Raw genomic sequence first — 26,766 nt, 5'->3', positions numbered from 1 at the left:
TAAAAAAAATTACTGTTACGTGTAATTTGTCACCATTCAGTCAGCCATGCCCTCAAATGTCTATATCTGTCATCCTAATTTTATCTCAGCCATTCAAGTATTTAGCTAAAATGGGTGCTGCCCCACTTTTAAATGCTGCTGTCATATTTTACAATACTACATACCACTGCCTTAGTTTTCTGAGTAATAATGCTCCAATTGCCAAAAAATTGGTATGCTGAAGAAATATTTCATGATTTTGGAGACCTTCCTTTTCTGACAAAATCCCTAAATTGTTATAGTCTGTCATTTTTAAATACTGCCTCCTGGTTTGATTTTCATTAGGTAACTTCTTAAAATGTTAGATAATCTTTAGTCTAAAAGGAGCCTGGCCTGCAGTCAGTCTGAACTGAAATCGTATGAGGAATTGTTATTTCTCAGGTTTCTATGGCACTGGCTGTGAGTGCTATCACCATTCTGTCCCTCTGACAAAGGGCTGTCACTGTCATAGCCACAAGCATAAGCTGCCATGCTGGCACTGCTGCTGCTGTCCTTGGGTCATGTAGCAGAGTGGTTACACTCACTGGCATTTGAGTCAACCCATATTTGTGGACATTGCTCCTGATGTTGCCCTGAGGCCGTGTACCTGAGCAGTTATGTTACAATCATGTTACAGGTGCCTATGGCTAATCCAGCTTGTAGACCACTGCAGTAATGCTGCTGTTCTGTGGCCATACATTTTAACAGTCACAGGCATCAGTTGACAACTTTCGCTTGAGAAAAAGCCACTACTGCTGCACCTGATCAGTCAAAGTCAAGGGTATCTGCAAGCAAGAGGCATGACATACCACACCTTACACTGCTCCCTGCTCCTCCAGTCACTGTCACTTGTTAATGTGGTTAAATTACCAGTTGAGCATAGCACTCCCAGTCATGATGACAACCCTGATTCCAACAACAGTCACATTCAGTGTCTTGTTGGCAGTTGTTACCCTTGGTACTGTGTGTCCCTCAGTAACTGGGACATTATTCCTTCCTGCTGTTGGTAGGCATGTCATATCATCTGAAGACATAAATGAGGCAGAATGGCGTTTCTTTAATATATCTTTACTCTGTGCTGTGCACTTCTGCCAACAACTATACAGCAACCTTGACCCATCTCTCTGTGTAAGTTCTTTCATGAAAAGCATTCTCTGGTTGGGTGATCAGTCACTGCATACATTACATGTAGACTTGAGCGAACACACCTACCCACAACTACAACACAGGTGAGGATCCTTTTCTACACCTGACATTAAAATGTAACATAGTTTCCTCTGACAAACACTTCAGAGTATGCTAGAGCAAGATGAAATGAGATGCAAGTCAATACAAATAAAAAGGTAAATAATCAGCAAAACATCAAGAATAATAACTTATTTCTGAGAAGTTAAAAATTAAGTTTGAATTGTAAAAACATTTGGAAAATTTAAAAAGTAACAATTGAACATTACAGTACAATGAAAAACACTGAAATTAATGTATGGGATATAAACATGAAAGCAATTATGCACAAAATTCTGAATGGCTGAAAGTGCCCACTGCTTAGCTTTAGAGTGTAAATTCAATTAAAAATAAGGTAAATAATCATGGTACATCCTGAATTAGCAAGGAGCAATATAAATGCAATAAATCATAGATTATAAATATTTTAGACAGAGGATACTGCAAAGCTTCCTCAAGAAAATACATTAATAAATGCAAATAAAGTACACAAATTAATTACTAACTAATAAAGGATAGTGAAGCCATACATTAACCAAAAGTAGGGAAAGCCCAGAAAATACGAATAAAAAAATTAATAAGTATGAAAAAGAGAAAAACTTGCCAATTTGCCTAAGGCAAGACTCTAACTTTATCACATTAATTACCTAACGACTCTCTAAGACTTAATTAACAGTAAACATTGCACTTACACACATTGAAAGCCAAAGGCAAGTAAATATAATTATAAATTTAGTGAACAGAGCCTGGAGCAACTGCAAACATTTATCATGGACCATTGTTCCCCCCCAAAAATTGATACAACTTGTACTCATAACCAAATGCCAGCAACTCATGACCCCCCATCACAAGAATCCATGTTTAATTAATGAATGAATCACCATTTCCTGTACCTACATAAGGAGTGCCTGTAGTATGAATTAATCTAGTCTAAAGCTAAATGTTAAAGTACTACAATGGCTGTAATGTAGGCTGAATAAAAGTGAGATAAAAAGAATGGTAAACCCACAGTAAGAAAATATAGTGTGGGAGATTCTGACTATGTTACCAGCTTGACAGACACACAAAGTGAAGCGGGTGATGGAAGGGTACCAAATGGCACATGCACTGCACAACATTCTATCTAATTATGTCTGTACCCTAAGACCATAAAGGCTGGGGCAAAAATGTTGGCTATATATGAGTGACAGGTTTAGAGAAAAACATTTTATCAATAAATGGATGGAATACAAAATGAAACTGTTTGACCTGCTAAACAATTAATTACCTAATTTCCTACAAAATTACAAATCAGAATTAAACTTTTCATGCTCAGTGCTTCTTCCAAAATTCAGCTCAGTGGTCTGGTTAAACTAAGATATACTTAACTTTATAAGCAATATTTGATAAAAGTCTGTACAAAATCAAAATATAATTTGGTCAAAAGCACAATAACACAAATATTTAAAAATGTTATGTGTACTTAGTACTTTTAAACATAAAATATAGTTAAAATAAAAGAAATTACAAAGTTAAAACAAAAGTTTATACAAATTAAAACAAGGGGAAACTTACTTTGCCATCAATTTCTGGAATGATGCTTGTCAGGTTGAAATTTGAGAGTGATGAAGACAAATGTGGTGCTGTTGGAGGGGCCATGTTCACCTGCTGTCGATCCATTACACGAAGAGGGCTAAAAGGAACATGTCCAGGAGGAGCCCCTGGAGGGAGGACAACTGATGACCCAGCACGTGATCCTGAAGCAGCTGTGACACTACCTGTACCAAGCTGGCCAGCACCACTTGCACCTGTACCACTGCTACCGCTTGGGTACTGTGCTGCATTAATTGGCATTAAGTTATCAGGCCCCAAAAGAAAATTGCTTTGGTGGCGAGGCGCAGTGCCTGGGAATAAATTTGAGTGCACAAGGGTGGAGTCATCACAGGGAGGGGTAAAAGAATGAAGAGATATATGAGCAAGAGCTCCACCTTCCAAAAGATTGGCCGAGCTACTCATTCCTCCACCAACCATATTTGTTTCTCCATATCGAGGACGTTTTGAACTAACACCACTGCTACTTGAAATGCCATGATTATTACTATTCACACTACTTGGAACACTCGTTGTTATACCTAGGTTACCACTGTTACGATTTGAATTGGACCTAGAATATGGAACAGAAGTGGAGGCTGAAGAAGAGGACACTAATTGCATATCTGTATGGGGTGCTCTAACACTCATTGAGCCACTTGCAGCCCCCATCAACCCACCTCCACTGCACACATCCTGTGGATCCAAAGGTAAAGGGAATGTGGGATTTGGCGGAAAGTTGCTTTGGTCAGCAGGAAATTCATGAAAACGTGGATAAGGTCCTGCTGGATGAGGTGGTGGCATGATATCTCCAGATAGCATAGATGAAGATGATGGGGGAAGATTCTGGTATGGGTACCCTGTAGGCATGTAGGCCATGTTACCACCATAAGCTAGTGACCCTGAAGCCTGAGTATGAAGCTGGAAATTATAGTCAGGATTACAACCACCCTGACCATTTCTGTCATGACTTGAATATCCAAAGGACGAATTTGGTACAAAATTTTTCATCTGCTGGGGTGAGTAATTACTCTGGTACATCTGATTAGGCGCCATTAATGAATAGTTATTGTTTGCTGGCGGCCGATGCACAGTTCTCCCATAGTTCTGAGAGCTCAAAAGTGCTTCTGTTGAATAATTATGACCTTGTTTATGTGCTGGTGAAGATTTATTACCCCACATGCCTGAAGAAGCGGTGCCCCCATTACCTTGCTGAGAACCTCGTGCAGGGCTTCTTCTACGTGAATGGGAATCTCCCTGTGAACTATTCTTATTACTTCCTGTGCCACGTGACTTACTTTCTGACTTTCTACTTCCTGACTTGCTACGAGGAGAATCTTTAGATTTGTCCTCTGACTGCTGTGCAGAAGAATCCTTCTGCTGTCCACTAACAGATCCTTTTCGAGATTCACTGGAATGGCTAACTAGGTGGCTAACAGAAAAATATCGAACATGCTCAGAAGAGGGCTCTGGGCGCATTGGTGTAGGATCTTCAGCAGTTTCTATAAAGCCTGTCATTGGCATAGGCATGGGGGGATTATGTGGAAGTCGAGGGTCAGTCATCATCGTAGGATCTGGGGGTAGTAAATCACTATGTTGGTACTGGTGTTGCTTGCCATAACCATAACACTGATGACGGCCTTCAGATCTAGGTGAATGAGGACCCTTACGGCAGTATGCATTATAGTCATATGTAGGAGGCTGCATGTAACTTGATGCACTAACCATTGGTGGATGGTAAGGCATTGTAACCATCCCTGGCTGGTGTGTGGGTTGCATTACTGTCCCAGACAAGTGACCTGCTCCTCTCTTATCAGTCAAAAGTTCTCCAACTTCACCAATGACTGACCCAGGTAACAAATTGTTTGCATTGTGTGTCTGTACCGAGTGCCCTGAAACCTGCTGTTGGACAACAGTGTTTTGCTGCTGCTGCTGCTGCTGTCTTTGTTGTTGTTGTTGCTGTTGCTGCTGTTGTTGTTGCTGTGCTTGCTGTTGTTGTTGTTGTTGTTGCTGCTGCTGTTGTTGTTGCTGCTGTTGTTGTTGTTGCTGTTGCTGCTGCTGCTGTTGTTGTTGTTGCTGTTGTTGCTGCTGCTGGGTCAACTGTTGTGTTTGTGATTGCTGATGTTTCTGAATAGCATTTTGATTAATGTGAGGTTGGCTTTGGCTTGTACTGCCATGCTGCTGATTTCTGTGATGATTCGACAATTGTTGATGTTGTGCTTGTTGTTGAGGCTGCTGCTGCTGCTGCTGTTGTTGTTGTTGTCCACTATTATTTGATGGCTGATGTTGCTGAGTGTGCTTCTGGCTAGTCTGGTACTTCCCAATGGACTGCTGATGCACTGGTTGAGAATGTGTTTGGGATGAAACAGTTTGAACACTGGCTGGTGATCTTTGCAGTCCACTGTTATCTTTAGATGGCTGATGCTGATGATGATGTTGTTGTTGTTGTTGTTGTTGTTGTTGATGCTGAGGGTGTTGCTGTGAATGCTGTGAAGCCGCATGTGCTTTTGCATGTGAAACCTGCTGTAGCTGCATTCCCAATTTGTCACATTCTCGATGAGGGCTTGTTACCATTTGATCTGCTTTTCTTGAAGGATTGGCTACAGATGACTCTACTGCTTGAATATTCTGGTCTTTCTTACTGAGAGAGGACTGCTGTCGTGCCAAATGCAAAGATGGGACTGCCTCTGAAACAACAGCTTGCATCTGTGGTGGTGGTGGCACTACCTCAGAAGCAGAGGAAGATTCTTGAGTTCTGTTTATAGATCTTGCTTGATGGACATCTGATACGGGAAGCGAGTTGTGAAGCTTACTTTGCTTTTCGTATTTGCTACTTGACTGCTGTGGGACACTGGTAGTACAACTGGACACAAAACTTTCTTGCGACAAAGATCCATGGATTTTAGCAGAATTGCCTGAAGTATCCCTTGAAATGTTCTGACTCTGATGTTCCCCAGAAACTTGAGCAGACTCTGAAGTATTGTTTCCAAAAGAGTGGACTATTTTCATTGAATCTGATTTCTCTTGACTGGATTGGGCTGCCTGAGTACTCTGTGATAAAGTCTTCTGGGATGATGAATTGAGTGTGCTTACAGAAGATATGTCTTTCTGTGCTTCACTTTCCTTTTGAGGGCATGTAACCATCTGCTTTGGACTTTGTTCACTCCATGCTCTATAGGAAACAGAGCAGTTGCTGACTTTTTCCACAGGAGCACTCAGTACACTGCCTGATGATGTAACATTATTGCTAGAACTTAAGGAAGCACTCTGTGATACTGTTGACCTTTCCTTATGGTTTTCTTGATCTGGTTTCTCTCGGGATTTCTCTAAAGAAAATGGTGTCACTTTTGTGGCTATTTCTGATGAATTCTCTGCTGGTAACTTAATATTAGTGGCAGTGTCACATGCCAAGCTCTCAACTTGTGATGATGGTTTAGTTGACTCTTTTACTGCTACCTCTGATGGAACTGGGATTAATGAAGTCCTCTTTATATCATTACTGTTTGTATTTGACATGTTAGTAGGAAGATAACCATAACTTTTAACTTTATCACTGCTATCTGTTAAAGTCTGATGCTGTAACTGACTACTTGATGATCCAGGAACCTCCACAGTTAAGTCTGCAATTGGCAGTCCCTTCACTTGTTTCTCTTTGGTGGGAGTTTGTACAGTTACAGCCTTACTTGAAGACAATCCGTCATTACCTTTTGAAAGAGGTGTAAGCTCTAGGGAGATGGGAGTTTTAGTCATACCACCTTTTGAATTTCCTTGCCCATTGCTCTCATTTCTTGATGTAGGTTTTTCTAAAGATAATGGCAATACCAAACTTGAAGTAGTTGAATAATGCATTGTGGTGCTTGAAGCCCTTGCTTCAGTTGTTGAGATAGCAACAGACATCTGATTATTTTCTACAGCAGTCATAGTAACACTGTCTACTTTGGATCTTTCACACTTCGTAGAATGAGGTGTCAGCACTGGGGTAGAATGAGGTGTCAGCACTGGGGTAGAATGAGGTGTCAGAACTGGGGTAGAATGAGGTGTCAGCACTGGGGTAGAATGAGGTGTCAGCACTGGGGTAGAATGAGGTGTCAGCATTGGGGTAGAATGAGATGTCAGCATTGGGGTAGAATGAGGTGGCAGCATTGGTGTTAAATTTGAACCACTTCCAGTGTTAGGATAACAAATTGAGTTTGAAACTTTTGAATATAATGCTGGTTCAGATGTAGCTATGGAAGAAATGCTAGTCCCTGGAACAGAACTGGCCACTCCAGAAGGCAAAGATATTGGCCTCTGAGTACTACTAGATGCAGGGAGACTGGATGTAGAAGTGTTTATTATAGAAGAAACAGTGGAGGAGGGATGTAAAAAGGGTGAAGAAAAGATTGATGTGCATGTTGTTGAGGACCCAGTGCTTGCACCTGATGATGGCCCCAAAGTAGTGGTTACAGAAGATGCATTTGTGCTGGTGTGGTTTCCTACTGATGAAACTGATGCACTTGCAGTGGATGGTAGTGTTAAAGAAAATGAAAACACAGGTGATGGGTTTGTGACTTGATATGACGAAGTAAATGCTACTGATGATGCAGAAGCAGAAAGGGTAGGTAAAGTGACTGCAGGTGACAACTGAACATCTGTAGATACAGAGGGTAGATTTGATGAATTTCCCACTGAGACTGAGGAAGAAGAGGTGGTTAGGGGGAAACTTGATATAGGATCAACTAAGGGTAAATGTCCAGAAGAATGATGATCAGCTGTCAACGGTGGTAGGTGCGGAATTGGTGGTAATGGTGGGAGTGGAAGAGGTAAGGAATGGCAGGTAGCTGGCAACATTGGTGCTCTTAAAAATATACAAGGGGGTGGAAGGGCTGCTGTGGAAGGTAGAGACAACGGACAGGCAGTTGGAGCTGATGATGCTTTAGGCAAATTTTCACGAGAAGGTAATGGTGTCGATGTAGACGGATAAGCTGAGCTTGGTAAAACAAGAGGTGTAGAAACTCTTGCATGGCTATTTGAAACAGCAGTTGATGCTATTACATTTGAGCTTATTTCAGGAAGGGAGTCAGTCAAGTGTGGAATGAAAATATTACTACTGCTTGAGGTGGCCTGGGTAGACACTGTGCTTAGAGGTGGATCTACAGATTCCTGAGGCTTGGATGATAAACATAAAGCTGTAATACTGTAGGAACTACTGTTCAATGATGTCTCTGTGGGCCCTTGTGAACTAGATTTAGTAAGGCATAATGTCTGAGGTTGACTCTGAGGCTCTAATGATGAAGCAGACGACTGATTCTCCACAGACTGGTTCTTCAGTGGTTCTGTCTGTATATTTTGGTTTTCCTCATGTACTTTGTTATCAACGGAGTTCTCTATATGGGCATGAATAAGAGATTCAGATTTAGAGCCTGACTTTACAATCTGTTCACTGCTGGCAATTGGTGAGGAAGGAGGAGAGAAATCACATGATCTTGGGTCACTCTCATCAATGGAACGTAGCATTTCAACTAGCCTATCATCAGTAGGGTTACTAGCCTCAATTCCACTCTCACGAATGGTCTCTGGAATGACACAAGGCATATCAACACGAATATCCATTATATTTCCCAGAGACTCTTCCACACAATCCATAATACCAGCTGAATGGACCAAGCCAGTAAGAGTGGATGTGGATATCTCTTGAAGGTCTGGACTCTGAGCACTAGGCATATCAACCTGGTTCAAATGAACTGGTTTTGATGTTTCTATTGACTGCAAGGTTTGCATAGTGGGGTTAATCTTGGATAGTGATGGAACCTCATATTCACTCTTGCTACACTTGGTAGGCTTATCACAGATATCTAAAGGCATTGGTCTTTTGTTCCTACCATGACTTTTTGAATCCCTCTTAGAAGGCAAAATGTGTGGCTTAATACTGTTTTCAGAAGTTGTATTAGGGCAAGTTTCCTCTGTTGTTACATCTTTCCCTTGAGAAACAGAAACTTCCTTGCATGAACACGGCTTGGGTGCAATGGGCTTTAATCTAGTTGGCTGGGGAACAGGTACCACTGGATTTGAAGGAAGTAATAACACAGGACATGTATTCATCATTCTGACAATCCTACCTCCTTGAAGGAGTGGGGGTGGAACCCCAGTAGACATTATTGGGACACTTGAAAGTGATGGTGTGACGTAAGTAAGCTGAGAATTGTAAACAATTGGGGGCACTAACTGAATTGTCCCAGGGGCTGGATTGTTACACTGTAATAAAACTACTTTTTGACCTTTGGTGTTTCCTTTGTCCCCACCTCCATCCTCTACCTGAACTGACACCCGTTGCTGGGGATTATTATTGCAAAATGATGAACCCTGGACTGAAATAACCTGGGCACTTGTTGTTGGTGGACTCTGAACTTCTGGATGCAGCGCGACAGGCTGAGTGACATCTTGCATCACCAGACATGTTCCTGATGATGTTAGTACAATTTCATCTGTCCTATTATTAACTTTTCCTGTTACTTCTGGATCTAGTTTCCTTGATGTTCCTGAAATTTCACCGGATTTCACAGACGGATCAACTCTTACTGATTCTTCCCCTTCACTTCCTGTCTCTATTATGCTAACAGTCACCATGCAATCTTTGGTTACATTTTCCACTAAAATACTTTCTGTTGATGACCCACTTCCATTGGACTCTAAAACAGTGTCACAGGGTTGTGGTAATACTGAAATGTCTTCATTAACACATGAAAGAGGAATATTTGTCCCTTGGTCATTACGACAATTTTGAGAAAGAACAGTTCCTGACTCAGGTAAAACTCTAACTTGTTTATTTTCACCATTTTCAGATATGATAGTCAGTGGTTCACCTTCACAATTAATAAGTGGAACAGAAATACTATTATTCACTTGACCACTGGAAGATATCACAGATGATACAGATTTAAATGAGGTTTCACCAGTTGGCTGATTATACAGAGCTGAAGTCACAGATGTTTTTTTTACAGAACGCAGTTCTCTTTTGGTCACCCTATTGCTCAGTTCATTTGATTTAACAATATCACTTATCACATGAGAATTCTTGGTGACACCATGATGATCACTTGAGCTGTTGTTTTCCTTTCCAGAATATACAGTTGATACTTTTTCACTGGATTTGGATACTGAAGTAATGGTATTTTGCGTGGAACTGAGATGATTAGAGATTCTCTGATCTCCACTAAACTCTTTCTCAACACTAATACCCACATGAGGAATTCTGCTATCAGCATTCTGAGAAGAAATACTTGTATGAATGACATCTTCCCCATCACTAAAAGTTTCATCAAAACTTCCTTCTGGAACATATTCAAAATTATCTTCAATCACAATCTGGCCTTGAGGTCCAGTTGAGAGTTTTTTCATACTGATGTTCGTGCAGTTGTTTTGAACACAGGTACCTGCAACAAGAAAATGAACATCAAAATTTTACTGATAAAACATCTGAAATAAGACTTTAAAAGTAATATCAATAGTATTGTAAATATTTATAAGCTTTGAAATGTCATATATTGGACTTTGTTAACTTGCAAACAATAATTTTTCATATTACAATATATTTTGATACACAGTATAAACAGAAGTTTGAAAATTACAAATTCCTCTTGTAACAAAATAAACTAAAATCTTTATGCACTCCAAACTTCAGACTGTGGGTTAAAACACCAAGGAATGGTCTACAATATTCATCTAATTACATACGATTTTGCAACATGGTGAATGGGGCAAATTCATTTAAAACAATGGTATGTACGTTGACAAATGTCAAAATTATTACAAAACTTTCTATGGGTCACACGCACACTCTTCTTATATTTACCAGCTGCGATAGTGTATTATTATCATTTTATGTTTTTTTTTATTTTTATTGAAATTTTTTATTTGAACCCTAACCTCTTATTTTGTTCATGTCTCCTTCCAAATGGGGAAAGTAGGTATTGTGTTTAACTGTAATTTCCTCATATCTCTTTCCCCATACGGAAAGCAGATATCTTTAGGTCCATTGAAGCAATATCAGTGAAGAGGTTGTTTGAATACCAGACTAGTTTGTTCAGCATGCAGAAACAAGATCAAACAACCCATTTAATTTCATTTTAAAGTAATCTATTACTTCCCCAAGTAACATTATTATGATTGCAGAGTAAATGGTTTACTCATGAGGAAATACTGTATATTTCTGCATATAAGACGATGTTTAAATCCTAAAATTCACCCCTAAAAATTGGGGGTTGTCTTATACTATCATTCTAAAAATCAAACCTTGAATTCTAAGTGATGTTTATCGGCAGGCTAGCCTTGACCTCGGTGTGATAACCACCGACCTACATGAAAATTCACATTATGAAATAAACTGATAATAAAGGTAATAAAGCCATTTTCACCTTATATATTACTGGCATATTCAAGGAATAATTGCATATCAATGAAATCAACTATTATCTATGCAAGCCCAGTTGAGAAAATGTAAACATCGGGTTATGGTTGCGCTCACAGCAACCTTTATCTTTCAGTAACCTTTCAGAAATTTTAATGGTAATGTAATTATGGTAGTAATAACATTTAGGATAACATACTCATTTTTCATTAAAAATTCATTATCATTTTGGTGGTAAATAAAAATTTTGGATTACATACAACTGTTTAGAACAATTCAGTCATATGAACGATAGTTATGTACAGTACAATAATTATTGTACATTATCATATTGTGTAGAATCGCCTTTGTTATTTCATTTATTTTGAATTTCTAAGGATATAGCAAGTTAAACAGCATTTGTAATATCATCATCTTTACATACCAAAAGCTAGCCTATACACAGATGGTTTTGTAATTTAGCAGTCATTGTATACTACAGATATGAGAAATTCATGAAAATTTCCCATAATTTTTTACCTTGTCTTATCTAAAGGTCATCTTATGCACAGAAACATACAGTATTAGTTGTATTTTCCATTTAAAACTGGCTTCTGCCTTTCAAGTCTCTCAATTGAAGCAAAGGAAACAAAGGGAACTTAACAAAAAGAACTGATGCTTGACAACACACCTACAGTGAAGACGCCTAGTGTAAAAGACAGGAACAACTCTTTAGGAACTGGACTTACGACCTCCATCCCCATCTTTATGACAACATAAGGGACCACTATTCTTGAAATTTAATTTTTAAATTCTATATTCTATTGATTCCTACCATAAATTATACACATCTAATATAAAGCTTTTACTAAAGTCATAACAATAATGATCTGTGGTATGCCATACAAAAGTTTGTTAAAATTCTGGTAGGCTTTAATTGCACAAATACAGTAACAATATTGTACTGCTGTAATTGTTAGTAACAAATCTTTAATACTTGAACAAAATTTCTGGAAACAAACCCTAGGGATTAGTGAACTTTTGGACAGACCAGAGTGTAATGAGCATGACTGACATACGCTGTTGTCACATTTGTGCGAATGGGATGTAGAAAGCCGAGACAGTCACTGAAGGACAGGAAATAGAGCCCTCCTGTCCCTGAGTCTTTTATATTCTATCACTGCGCCAACAAGAACTATTCTGGCCAAGACAAACCATAAGAGAATTCTTTGTAATTTGTTGGTCTGTCGTATAGAGCCCTGGAACCATGAGAATGTAAATCTTTTGAGGACTAACAGTAGCTACCAAAAATAGGTTTTTCCTAAGTCAAAACCTGTTTTATAGTAATAAATAATTTTACCAAAAATCTTTGCTTTCCTGTCTTACCACTTGCCTACAGTCTCTCTCTCTCTCTCTCTCTACGGCCGATCTGACGCCCCCTCCACAACACTAGGGGGACGGACACTATCACTGCACTTCACAGCACTTTGAAGAGCGAGCATATTAGCTTCAAGGTACGAATGGAAGACATAATAATCGCCAGGGCATCACCATCCGCAGACACAACCCCAGGGTTGGGGCAACACCACAGGGTTAGGAAGAGCTACGTCTACAGGAGGGTTAACAGGTGAAAACACACTACCCTGACTCTACCACTTCTGGAGGAAGACCTCCTGAGCCTATCTCGCTCTAGCTTTCTCACATAAGAATCATAAGTCCTCCAACTAGCATCAGACAAAGATTCACACTCCTTGCATCGGTCATTCAACAAACAAACATGTCCTCTACAACCCGAGCATACAGTGTGAGGATCTACCTTTTCGGTTACAGTCTTGCACACGGCAAACTCGATAACTAGAAGAACTAGATTCAGACATCTTAATCCCAGGAAAAAACAAAGCCAAATCCAAAACAATCCACAATAAGCGTATGCCTAGCCACAAGTCCAAGTCAAAAAACCAAAAATCAAACAAATACTCAAGTGACAACCAAGTTTTATCCGAAATCCAAGACGGAGGTACTGAAAACAAGTGTTGACAGTACCGGCGACAGAGAAAATCTGAATAGAAAATGGGAATGGTTCCTGATACCAGCCTCCCAGCGGCGGGAATGGGTACTAACCACCTGATCTCCCACTGCGTGTGTCGTAAGTTTTGAAATTCTGTCGGACTAACAGAGAATACAGCTATATATATATCTGACAGGTAAGTCTCATGAACAAAATAGGTTTTTCCTAAGTCAAAACCTGTTTTATAGTAATAAATAATTTTACCAAAAATCTTTGCTTTCCTGTCTTACCACTTGCCTACAGTCTCTCTCTCTCTCTCTCTCTCTCTCTCTCTCTCTCTCTCTCTCTCTCTCTCTCTCTCTCTCACACACACACACACACACACACACACACACACACACACAGATATACTGTAACTTTAATCCTAGTACACGTTTTTGGGCTGTGTAATAGAGGTCTGAGCTTTGATGTAATTTTTGAGTAAATTTTTTGATATGTCATACTACATTGAGTATGTAGTATGATTTACTCAAAAATTCATCAAAGTTCAGACCTCTATTACACAGCCCAAAACATGTACAGTATTGGGCTACATGAGTTTAAACACTTTTCTCAACAATGCTTGCTCTAATGGGAGCAGCCACAAACAAGGCAAGCCTTTTAATCCTATACATTATACATAAATGAGCCAATAAAAAGTCAGTCCTCCCCATTACTGATGCTGTGTAGTGCAAGGACTCTACCCTCCATGACAGTTTCATGAACAGAATTTTCCATAATCCAAATAATTTTAGTCTTCACTATAGTCTGTTTTAATAAAAGAAGGAGGGAAAAATTAAATTTCTACTAAGACAGTGAGAAAAAGACTTGACTGCAATTTGTTGGGTCAGCAGCTTCAAAATACACTTCACAAAATAAAACACAACAACATAATATCCTCATGGAAAAAGATTGTACTATGCTAATTATAATGAAATAACACAGTTTCTTCAGAAAAAACTGTTACATACTTTTCTCCATTAGCATGAGCTATTCCAAAAACCTTCATATAAACATTTTCAAGAAATGATCTTACCTGGAAAGGTGCAAAGGATTTCTCTGCCTTCATTTCTAGATTCAACCTTGAGTCCTGTTTCTTGCACAAGCTTCACCAGCAAGGCATTCATATGCTTCAGATCTAATACTTGTCTTTTGAGCCTCTTGATTTCCTCTTCTGCAATAATCAGTCTTACATTGGTTTACCATTCTTGCAATAAATTATGAATGGTATGTTACAGCATCTCTGCCTGCACAGATCACTGTCTTATCACTGTCACGAAAACTTCTCAAAGGTGTAAAAGTAAAAAAAGAACAAAAATAGATATTTGGTTACTTTTAATTTGTAATGAATATATACAAACATCCAGTGATCGTAATAATTGTTAAACAAATTTTGGAAAGGTAATTTGAAAGGTTATAAAAAGTTGCAAAATCTTAAGAAAATCACCATTAAAGAACAATTATCTACAAAAAGTTATCAAAGCCACTTGAAAGAGGAACTGAAATTTGTCCTAGATACCCAGACAATATAGAACAACACTATTGCAATGATTTTTATATTCACAGAACTGGAAATTGCACTCCTAGTACATTGAGAGTTTGCAGAATTGCTGACGAGAGATGTGATGTCTAATGGAGGACTTGAGAAGCCCTGGGAAATGTACTTCTTCCCCTTGAAATAGTTATCAAATAGTTACTGAGCAAACGATACTCTTCATGCATGACAACAAATGTCATTTGATTAAAACATTATCTCAATGATCCTGATGTACTGAAAAGAAATAATTCCAAAGAACCCATCTTCTTGCTAAATCATAAAAATTTAAAGAAACTGGCTGAAGCAACATTGGAGAGGCTTTTACCATCAGGTGCAGAGCCTGAAAGGTACGGTAATAAGAAATACTGAAATTGAAATCTCTGAAACAAAACCTACTGTCAGTGAACCAGTGCTCCAGAGATATCTTAATGAAGTGATAATTAAAAATAAGAAAGTTGAGCTTTAATGCTCTCCTACTTTTGATTCAAGTAAAGAAATGAAGCTGTCTGAGGCAACAATGAAGCAGCTTGAACACTTGGAACAGTTTTGCCACAGCTTATTAACAATAAGAGCAACTAACATGGAATCTGAAAGGGACTTTTTTTCTGCAGGCTGCCCTCTTTCAAAAATTCTGTTCTCAGTTATACCCAAATACATTAGATCCATTATGCTTTTTAAGATCATACTTCTCCAGTGCCTAATAGTCAATGAATCTAATTATATCATGAAAAATATGTACAATTTTTGTTGCAGCAATATTGTCCTAATGTCTTAAGTCCTTATTTTCTCAAAAATTTTTTCTGTGCATGATAAACACTGTTTTTCAACTGTTGGTGCTGTATTTCAAAGTATCTCTATACATAACCTTATTATGACAATTAGTCTTGTCATAGTAAAAAGCTTATTATATCCATCCTACTTTATATAAAAATAATAGAACTGGTAATGGAAAACTGTTAAATCAATAGCAAGTAAATCCCTACTGGTAATTTACTGTTAATGATAATGTTGGTAATTTTCACTCCCTAACCAAAAACAATAAATTTGCCTGCACCTGAATAGAATAAGGACATTAAAAATGCTAGTGGCAAAGTACCAGATGTAGTTTCTCAGTGACGATAAGGTACCCAGTTTGAAGGACGAGTCCATACTGACTAGAGAAGAGAAGTCAGAACTGGCAAGAAGGCAAAACTAATGTCATAATGAAAACCAGGATGACAAACACAAGCTCTAAGCAATGGTCACCAACTAACATTTGAATGTACCATACAGTATACATAATTATGCCTAATAACAATACTTTTCAAAAATCTCCCATTCATATTTTGGTGAGGTGAAGTCCAATACTAGTCTGCAATTATGGAACAGCAAAGACAAAGAAGTTCCATTCAATCAAAATAAAATAAGCCAATGCTCCACTGCAGGTATCTCCTCTCCCAACCAAAACTGCAAACATACACAGTATTTTTGGAAATCAGGAGAACTGCAATAATGGGAGGATACAGGTCTCACGAATCTCTGCTTTCCATGAAAGAAAATTGCTATTTCAGATGATTTTGCTAAAATAAAATAGAAAATGCCACAATCAGCTATCAACATGACAGTGCAGAAGTGAGGGAGCAAGGATGCATGGGACATACCAACAACATAAAACATAAAAACAACAAAGAATTCAATACTGAGAAGCTCTGACTAGTAACAATGTACTTCAAATACAAAATATAATGCTACAAATGAATATCAGAAGTACTGTAGTCCATAGGCTCAGTTAATCTATGAGTAACACAAATACACAAACAAGAGAACAATGTAGATCATATAAAACTGAATCTTTTATGATCAGCAAAAGATTAACAAGATGGATTAAGTGCTAACTTTTGTTACAGAAGGAAGTTGCAACATAACCTACTTGATGTTTAATTAATGCTGTTCCAATACCAAAATCTCTTGCCAAAATGAAAACTGTAAATAGGATCCAAACAATCAAATAATGATTCTATAGGAGGCAGAAAAGGATGGAAAAACTTAAAGATACACTTTCATACAAAAGTGCCATAGCAGAAGAGCCTCTATGTTCTTCCTCCCTTTCACTAAAGTTCACCCTCATACAGTAGTCACAATGGTTGCCTCACAGACATTTTATGTTTATTTTATCTGCCAGCAGTGGGTAAAGCAAATGTAAAATACCATAACTGGCATTCATGAATAAGTAAAATCCACTTGAGAGTTACATCAAGATATGAATCATTACCTCATAACAATGATAAAACATATAAACAGACTCTCTGCTAACCATTAGGTTCAAATTTAAATTTCAATAAATAACTATGAATGAGAATTTAGTAAAAATCAAAGAAATAACCATACAGTACTTGACTTCAGGAAAATGGACTCACTGATACTCACTCAATTCCACAAATTCATTTCCCCCAAGTACACTCTCCTTGTACGCTTTGCATTTCTGGATGTACTCTATTGCGCTCTGAATAATATCAGCCTTTGCTTTTTTGTCACAATCTGGGATGGAAAGCCTCAGTTTTTCTATAAATATATTAAAACGCTGACGCCGTGCTGCTTCCCATTTGCTAAACATCCTGTTAAAAAGAAAAAATAGAAAAGTTGAAGTAAACAAAAGAAAAATGAAATGTATGAAGTTAACAGAGGTAAAGTAAACAGACTGTTAAGAAAAAAACCATGACTCATATAGGCTAATGTCACTTAACATATCCCTGGGGGAAAGGTGCCTTCCTTTTCTAAGTTCCAGCTTAATAAGCAGAGTTGACAGTACTTGATTTATCCATGGCCCCATCCCATAGCAAGCAGGTCCAGCTCTTGATGAAACAAATCATTCCATATTTAATAGTTTATAATAATTCAGTATTTCACTAAAAAAAACCATTATCCACAATAATCCAAGAAAGCATAACAATCATCTGCAGTGTTATCCTTGAGATTATATGCATCTTGATACATACAGTATTCAGCTTCTTGAAAACTCCAGTACAGGATAGTATTAGATTATTTAATTTTACCCAGTACAGTAGTTTAATAAATAAATCTTGGGCTGAATATTTAACAACTCTAGATACTTAATGGTTCCAAATCATATACAAGCTTATTAGGCCAGTCTCCAGTTATATTACGTTACAGTAAGCCGAACTGTAAAAGAGAGCAATAGTTCATTTATATACAAGAATTTAAATAATTCTTGCTTTAACTGGCAGCCAACGTAATTCAATTCAGAAGTAATATTGTATGCTGAGATGAAGAGGCTTTAAATATCATACACAACAATACATATATCCAGCTATTTACATTCTCCATGTTATCTTATCTGGATACTTCATGCCTTCATATAATGCAGTATTTTTTAAACGACATCCTGCAATTTTCAAAGTGTTACAATGTTTCCTAAAAGAACGGATTACTCCTAAATTTCTAACTTCAGTTCAAACACTTAAAGTCTTCTCAAGGATAGTTACTGATGACAGATCACCAATGCGTTTCTCATACTGTACAATACTTATTACCAACCATCAGATTACTTAATTGCTTCATTTTCATATCCTTCATAACATTACTGAGCCTCTGGTCTCATCAATATTTTCAGTACATAAGTAAAAAAGTGCAAGCATCAGTAGCAAACAAACTGAATTTTACATATGACTCATTAATGAATGATCCTGTGTAAAACCAAAAGCACTAGCTTCCCTGTCTTACATTTCTCTTTAATACATACCCATCTTCTTTAAAATGTTCTCCCAATCTAGCCCATTATCCAAACAGCTTTCAAGTTTCTAAGATAACACCTACCAGAGTATAAAATGCACCCATTAGGTCTAATAATAAAAATAAACTATAAATCCATTACATCCCAAATTGTTTACAAATGCCTACTATAAGGTTTCTATTTTTAAAATTTTTCTTAATTAGGGTACTCTATTTATTAGATATATACTACTATAAGCAGCAATTTTTGTAATTTTTTGTCAACCTTATTTCTTTGCATCCCAACATGGCCTGTTCAACATAGGAGGAACAAGAATGGTATAAAAAAAAAAACGTTTGGTTACCACTAGCAAAATGTCTAACAGTAGAAAAGTATAAAACATGTGATAAGCAGTCAGAAAAATAAATTGTTCACATGCTCAGACAGAAAATGATGTGGGCTACTCTTTATTTACCCTTGCTTTGCTACTTTGTCCTGTTAATCCTCAATCCAGAGATTAAAGTCACATATGCAAATTACAGTCTGCATATGTTAACACAATATACTAGCCTAAGCCTTTCCAAATTAGGCTATTCACAATTTGAAATTTATCAAGTCTCAGTGACCAACATTGACAAAATAATTCTCTCAACATAAATATCATAGGCAACCTCAGCCAACTCTAAACCAACTCAAGTAAAATTTTACTTTAAAACTATTACCAAATGTTGGATTTTAAATGTCATTTCCTATCTTTTAGTGTGCTTTCAATGTTTTTTCGTTTCATTTTTGGTAAAATTTTACTGTAATACCAGCACCACTCCCATAGGCCTAAGCACTATGTTCTGTACCAGTGCCAGCTTTCGTTGAGTCGGTAGAGCTGTTCATGAGTTGATTCCCCTTCTGATGAAGAGTTAGAGGAATTTATTTCTGGTGATAGAAATTCATTTCTTGCTATAATGCGGTTCGGATTCCACAATAAGCTGCATGTAAAATAAGTCTAATCCTTTGGGCCAGCACTAAGAGAGCTGTTAATCAGCTCAGTGGTCTGGTAAAACTAAGGTATACCTTTTTTTTTGTACCAGTGCCTTTGAAATGAATGGTATAACATGGACAAAAGACAGTCAGTATCTCAGTAACAGTAAATTTGCGATAGATTTAAGCATGAGCTTCAAACGAATCATGATAAGAAGACAAAATCACTGCATAAGAACTCCAATGTCAAATTATGGTTGAAAGTAAAATAAGACACCAAAGCAACCATGTTTCAGCAATGGTTATTCAGGGCAAGTGTAGAACGACGGGAACGGGTTCTGCAGACAAAAACAAACCTAGCCTTTCCAACAATGCCATGTCCTGACCTAACCAGACTTTACCTTCCTAACCTCACTTAGGGTGTTGTGCCCTGACCTGGCCGTGGGGGCTTCGCTCACCCTGGACCCCACCCCAAGTAACACTAAACATCGGAGACAATGGGCTAAGCTTCCATTCGGAGGTGGTCGCGTCTTTCTGCAAACTACCTGATTAGTCAAAAACTTCAACTTGTCATAGTCTAGAGTAACCTTAGATAGGGCTAGCTACCTTACCGTAATCAATTCAAAGGTCATACTTCCTACTGCTTTGAAAAGCCTAGCAAGGATACCTATTTATTTACAAACTTGCAATCCATTATCAACTAACTCTTTTGCCCTTTTATTCTCGTCTGCATTTTTCTTCTGCAACGAATTGCTGAAACCTAAACTACGGTTCGGGATCTTACTCAGAACAGAATAACCCTCCATTTACAGTGAATACAAGTAAGTGCATGGTCACAATCATACTTTAAACATTCAGAAATCTTCTTCAATCTTTAAACATCGATCTTGAAACATTATTTGCATCAACAGGCTTAGAATAACCCAAGAACAAATGTTTGACAATAACTCTCGGCCTCATCCTAAGCTTTGTCTGCGATACCAAAACGAAGCGAGATTTTCCACAAAATCTTGTATGACAACTTACTTTTTATCCGAAGCACTTCGCTTCTCCGATTTTTCCTTATTTCGTGTCATTTTGTTCAGTTCAGAGGCCTAAATGTTGAATCGATAGGCTCAGAGTTCCATCACACAGCTGACATGACTTTGTAAACAAATGATATCTAAAGAAAACGGAGTAGTTTCCTGACGTTTTAAGGGGTGGCTAAAATGAAATTAATTCTCTCTCCCTCTCTCTCTCTCATAACACACACACACACACACATATGTATAATTATTTTTAACTAGTGCAGAGTCAACTATTCTTTGCCCATTAAGTTGTGCAAATTCTTTTTGCTTTAGATCTGTAGGTGTGCGAAGAACTTCCCGTACTCCATCATTTAAACTTTACGTAAGCTACTGTATCTTTCCAAATTCCTTGTTTACATTAAAGGGACGGATCTTCTTTCAACTTTATTCTAAGGAACACTTCATCCCTCCAAATAACTCTTTCTTATTTTAATTACTCCAGATATTTTCTGATGAACTCCGAAACACAACTATGAAGTCATTATTTCCTTAAATAAAAGTGGTCTAAAAATTTACTTAGGAATGTTTCGGAAAAATCTTAACCGAATATTTCCAAGTACGGCAAGGTGGCCTCGGTTATAAAGATGGGCCATGGGCCTCTTGTTTAGCTGAAAGGTACATCTGCCGAAAGTTCTATGAGAGAGAGAGAGAGCACTCAAGTGATATTGAGAAGGAGGATCTCGATCTGATGAAATGAGAGAACGATGGTCTCGAATAGAGGTGAAGAGTTATTGATATGAAGAAATTCTTTTGATTTAATCGCACTGAAAAGGGATGATAAAGCATTCGAAGTGCGAAATCAATATTCCAATCTGAATATACCTGCGCATGTATATCATTAGTACTAATTATCAGGAGTTTAACAATGCCACAGAATCACAGTTCTAATTTTTCATGGGAGTCATCCGAAGGACTTTTTAAAAGTGAAAATTGGAGCAAAGAAAAGTCAGAGAAGCTGGACAGTTGAATAAGTGGGAAGAGACTAAAGCTCTGCAAAGCACCTTAAGCACCATCTGAAATAATATTGGAGGGGATCTTTGAAAGAAAAGGTGGCCTTGACAATCTGTATTTCATTTCTTGCAAAAATATACAAAGGACTTTCTACTCTCTCTCAGACAGATTTCCCGTGATTCTCTCTCTCTCTCTCTCTCTCTCTCTCTCTCTCTCTCTCTCAGGCAAACTCCACACTACATGTTGATAATTACCAGATTTTAAACTATAACAGAAAGATTATATCAGCAACTAAAGTTACATGAAATGATGCAGAAGTCACTTATACATAATTAAAGAAATAAATGGTAATGGCTATCTCTTTATAAGCTTAATCGTATACAAGTCACAAGTAGCAACTCTTAAATGGTAACGTGGTAAGTGGAACAACAATGCTCTAGATTCATTTCTCTCTGTTTCGGTTAATTTAAGTTATTTTTTTAATACATCAGTTAGGGCGAAAGCTATCTCTACAAAGTAGGTAACAATGTCATCGAATTCGATTTGCGTTGGGCAGCTCAAAAAAGTAGGTGACAATGTCATCAAATTCCAATCTTTCCATAGATTGTCTTTCGTCATTGTATTGTTTTCATAAACATCAACTATTACTTTCTTTTCTGATCTTTATGAGCCTAACGATATTATTAATTCATTTAATCATTATCTTTACAGCACTGCTTTCCAATTTACACTTTTTAGAGTTCAATAAATGATTTTGTTTCATTCTTCAAAACAACGCCACTGTCCTGACTTATATATATGTATGTATATATATATATATATATATATATATATATATATATATATATATATATATATATATATATATATATATAAATGTGAAGACATTAATAAGTTAAGAGGTCATTAAGAGGTTACTACAAATACATACATATATCTGGTCCCTTTTTTTTACTAGATATGTATGCATTTTAATAACCAGAATGACATCTTAACTTCTCGATTACCTCACACTTTTCAGATACACCTATCACTACAAAGACTACGACCCAAATAAAGAAACAAATAAGTTACTCTGACGACCGTGGTAAGATTCGAACCGGCACCCGATTTGTCAGAATGAGGTTAATGTTAACCACTTGACCACAAGAAGGATGAAAGAGAAATCCAGCTGATACATACATTTTGAAAACAGATACATTTACTAGAGCTGGAGTAGACCCATCCGCACCATCAGAGCAAAGTGTTTAGCGTTACTGCATTTGGTCCTTAGGCTTTGTAGAGCCAGTGTGTACAAAGTGTGAAGAAATCGAGTACTTAAAAGGTCACTATATAACTTTTAAACACACACACATGCACACACACACACACACACACACACACACACACACACATATATATATATATATATATATATATATATATATATATATATATATATATATATATATATATATATATAATATAGTGGATCTTGTTTATATGGCCGAGAGGGCGGGTTAGGTATATTGGGATAGGGAGACATATATATCCACCCTCCTCGAGGGCAAACTTGTTTGTCCGCCCTGGGTGGGGCGGGTAGGTAGTGGGATTGGGAGGGTAGGGAGACATGAAACATCCACCCTCCTCCTGCAAACCTGTTTGTCCACCCTGGGCAGGGGGCAGGGGAGACAGGTCCCGGCACGGGATCGGGAGGGTAGGGGGAGACATGACACATCCACCCTCCTCCTACAAACCTGTTTGTCCACGCCGGATGGGGCAGGGTAGGTAGGGAAGACATGATGGGCAGCGCTGGGTTCCAGCACAATGTAGCACTCATCATCAAGCGTTAGGCACATGGGAATTAGAATTTTACTATATATAGTTTAATATATCCGAAATGGGTACACATTCATATGGAACCAGACTAAAAGAACAACAACTTACCAAGCAGATTTCGAACAAATATAAATATATGTTAATCTAAATTAAACAAACTAAGAAATTAGTAAAGCAAAAGAAATTAATGCAGGCGTATACGTTGTGGGCTCAGGGCGATGTTTATCTTTTCTCGTGAAACTCATCAAGTGTAATGGTGTCGGAAATATGAGGAATTTTTCTGAGCAGTTTATCCAAGTTCCGAGAAAGAAATCATAAAGAAATCCGCCTCAAGTCTTAATTAATTTAGTAGCGTTGGACGAGATTTTTTTTCTCTACCAATATACTGTTTCTCATTAGAAGGGACAGCCCCTTAGTAAAAAAAGATAGCAGTCGCTTCGACATTAAGTCTCTCCCTACTCAATCAAGGATGAATTCACTGTGCAGAAAACTTTCCTATCGTAAGTGCAGTTATAGAAATTGTAAAATTTCCGTACTGTCCGAGCTAGCCCCTCGCCTTTAGGGAGGTTGGCTTCGGAGAAAAAACTAAATATCAGTAACAGCGACATTCACTCTTTCACCGCTGGGTCAAGCTCTCTGCAAAAGACGTCCATAGCATCGCAACTGCTTCTTACAGAAGCCACATCGCCAGATTTTGTTCTTTTTCATGAGTGAATTAGCGGTCATTTATGATGTGGCTACAAAAGGTGTCGGCCTTCCTGTTCCACAGCTCACGGCTGCTGAAGAGCAAGAGCCCGTGCCAGCACAAGGCTGGCTTACTTTGGATATGTTCCACAGCAAATATTTTAGGATGCGGTTGCAAGCCCCATTCTCATGCCCTTCTCTACACTGGCTGTGACCTACTCCGATCAACCAACAAACGATACATAATTCACATAAGGCACAAAGAATTTTTCAAGAAATGGTCTCAGTCGCTGGTACAAGTGGACCACGGATGCCACGTAGGAGACATTATTTTATAATGATCATTCATGGAGTGGAGTACCCACATATAAACATATAAAAAATGCGCCGAAGTTTCTTCGGCGAAATCGAGTTTTCTGTACAGCGTATAATGCTGTACGAAACTTTCAGCCACGACCGGGGAAGCTCTCAATTGCTCCCCAGATGAAGTCAAGTGAAGATGCGTCGGCGGCTGGCACCTCTAGCGGTGCCAGACGCACGATCTATAGCTAACCTTAAATAAAATAAAACTACTGAGGCTAGAGGGCTGCAATTTAGTATGTTTGATGATTGGGGGTGGATGATCAATATACCAATTTGCAGCCCTCTAGCCTCATTAGTTTTTAAGATCTGAGAGCGGACAGGAAAAAGTGCAGACGGACAAAGCTGGCACAATAGTTTTCCTGTACAGAAAAGAAAACTAAAGAGGAAAAAATGTAAGTAGTGATTATGACTGAATATATTATGCATTAGCAAAACTGAATATATCTCAGTGCTTATCGACAGACAATAATAAAACCAAGTGCAAATAAAAGATTACTTTGAAATCAATATGACGATAAGTGAAAGATAAACAAATAACATGCAAACCCAAGACTAGGAACTGAATTGAACTGATCCTCATAGTCTAGTAGTTGGGACACTCGCTTCACCAACGAGTTGTCCGGGTACGATTCCTGAGCAAGCCAGACTATCTTAGGCACGGTCTGTTAAATCATATACCTGTAATTAATCAACTGTGGTGGGTCGTAACAAGGTTTGGGAGAAGGTCAGAGAGCTAGCACCTAATTAGAGGTCTGCGAGGCTAACATTTCGGGAGTCACCTTCTCTAGGGGTGAAAAGATGTTTAGTAAAAAAAAAAAAAAATGAAATGAAAGGGAAGTCATTCAAGTCACCCATGACTAAGGGAACATTTGGCGTTGGAATATCAACGATGAATCTTTTGCCAACTTCGTTAATAACAGATTTTTGTTTATACCGTAAGGCATGTCTTCCATTCAGATGTATCCCTTCTTGCCTAAATGAAGCCATTTCATATGCAAATTCAGAGCTGTCCTCAATGCAGCTCCCATCCGCGAATGAGTCAAAATTCTGAGCAAGCTCTGGCGAGGATAACTGGTATTTAGATTGCTTCTTATTTTGTTTTTGTTTCACCGTGGACTAAGTTTGATAAAAGTGAAATGAATGATTATTTAGAGTTCCTTTTTTTCATAAAGATTGCGTGACTTGAATTCCCACTCATTTAATTAACCAAATAACTTCTTCAACGCGTAGTTAAAAGCCACTTCTGTCTCGGAGCGTAACTGAGAGACCTTTCGAATCATGAGGCTGTATTTTACTCAAAGTTTCCCTAAGGGAAAGTAAAAATGCCCAAAATAAGAGATAAAAAAGGTGAATGATGTCGCCTGTAGAAAGGCGAGCCAAGGAAAAAGTAGGGAACGACCAGAGTTCCGGAAACCAAGTCAGTCCTTCATTTTCCGAGTCGGGTCAATACTTGACATTCTTCCCGGATTCTCTTATTTCCCTTCAGTTGTTCCCTGCACCTTTTCTTTTCCCCTTTTGATTTCTCTAAAGTATAATTTCTTTACTTTTTACTTTAATTTATTTAAAGTAAAAAGTAAAGAAATTATACGTTAGAGAACATAGGTCACCAAGTTGTAGGTAAAATTATATTTCAATGCAAATATGAAGCAAAAACGTTGTAGAATTGAATCTTTATTTAAAGATTCAATTCTACAACGTTTTTGCTTCATATCTGCATTCAAATATAATTTTGCCTACAACTTGGTGACCTACAGTATGTTCTTTCCTCTCACAAAATCGAAGTTGAATACCGATTCTAATCATAAATTGCTGGAAGGTTTTATGCAAGTCTACTATATTTTTTAGGAGTTGTGCTCTTCCAGAAGGCCAAAATTCGCTTATTTAAATGTATTACTTCAGCATGTAGGTTGTTATGGAGCGTCATCGAATTTTGATTCAGAACGCCAATCATTCACATTTGATTTTAATGATATGAACTGCAGGTTATATCTGATATGACTTCGAACGTTCTCATGCATAACTGAGGGGCTTATTTCAGATTTTGAAATTTGCTGTTTATCATTCACCACCACCACTACTACTACAACTACAAATAATAATAATAATAATAATAATAATAATAATAACGGTTAATAATAATAAAATATTACAGAGATAATACATGCATACAAGAGGGACATATATGATTTCATCTTTTGAAATTTGAGGTTTATCATTCTCCACCACCGGTCCTATCACAACTACTACCACTACTGCAAATAATAATAATAATAATAATAATAATAATAATAATAATAATAATAATAATAATAATAATAATAATAATAATAATAATGTTATCATACAGATATACGCAAGAGCTCATTATTCGTATAAGATAAAGACACACAAAGCATTAAAACGTCATAAAGTTATAAAAGTAACAATGATAATAAACTT

At 37.6% G+C, this 26,766-nt stretch overlaps 1 protein-coding gene across 1 annotated transcript in view; it reads right to left on the bottom strand.

Annotated features, from left to right (window-relative positions):
• The window catches only part of LOC136841766 (streptococcal hemagglutinin-like), a 29,057-nt gene extending 8,449 nt beyond the window's left edge, over nt 1–20,608 (bottom strand). Inside the window, exons 1-4 of the mRNA XM_067109035.1 lie at nt 20,471–20,608; nt 17,167–17,354; nt 14,260–14,397; nt 2,797–10,223 (exon numbers count right to left, since the gene is read on the bottom strand). Coding sequence (XP_066965136.1) covers nt 2,797–10,223; nt 14,260–14,397; nt 17,167–17,354; nt 20,471–20,520 — 7,803 coding nt within the window. The 5' untranslated portion in view covers nt 20,521–20,608. The remainder of the gene's footprint in view (nt 1–2,796; nt 10,224–14,259; nt 14,398–17,166; nt 17,355–20,470) is intronic.
• Nucleotides 20,609–26,766: the final 6,158 nt, after the last annotated feature.

The sequence above is a fragment of the Macrobrachium rosenbergii genome, chromosome 9 (genome assembly GCF_040412425.1).
Source record: "Macrobrachium rosenbergii isolate ZJJX-2024 chromosome 9, ASM4041242v1, whole genome shotgun sequence".
Taxonomy (NCBI): Eukaryota; Metazoa; Arthropoda; class Malacostraca; order Decapoda; family Palaemonidae; genus Macrobrachium; species Macrobrachium rosenbergii.
Note: the sequence above shows the minus strand (reverse complement) of the source record. Positions and strands in the feature narration are given on the sequence as shown.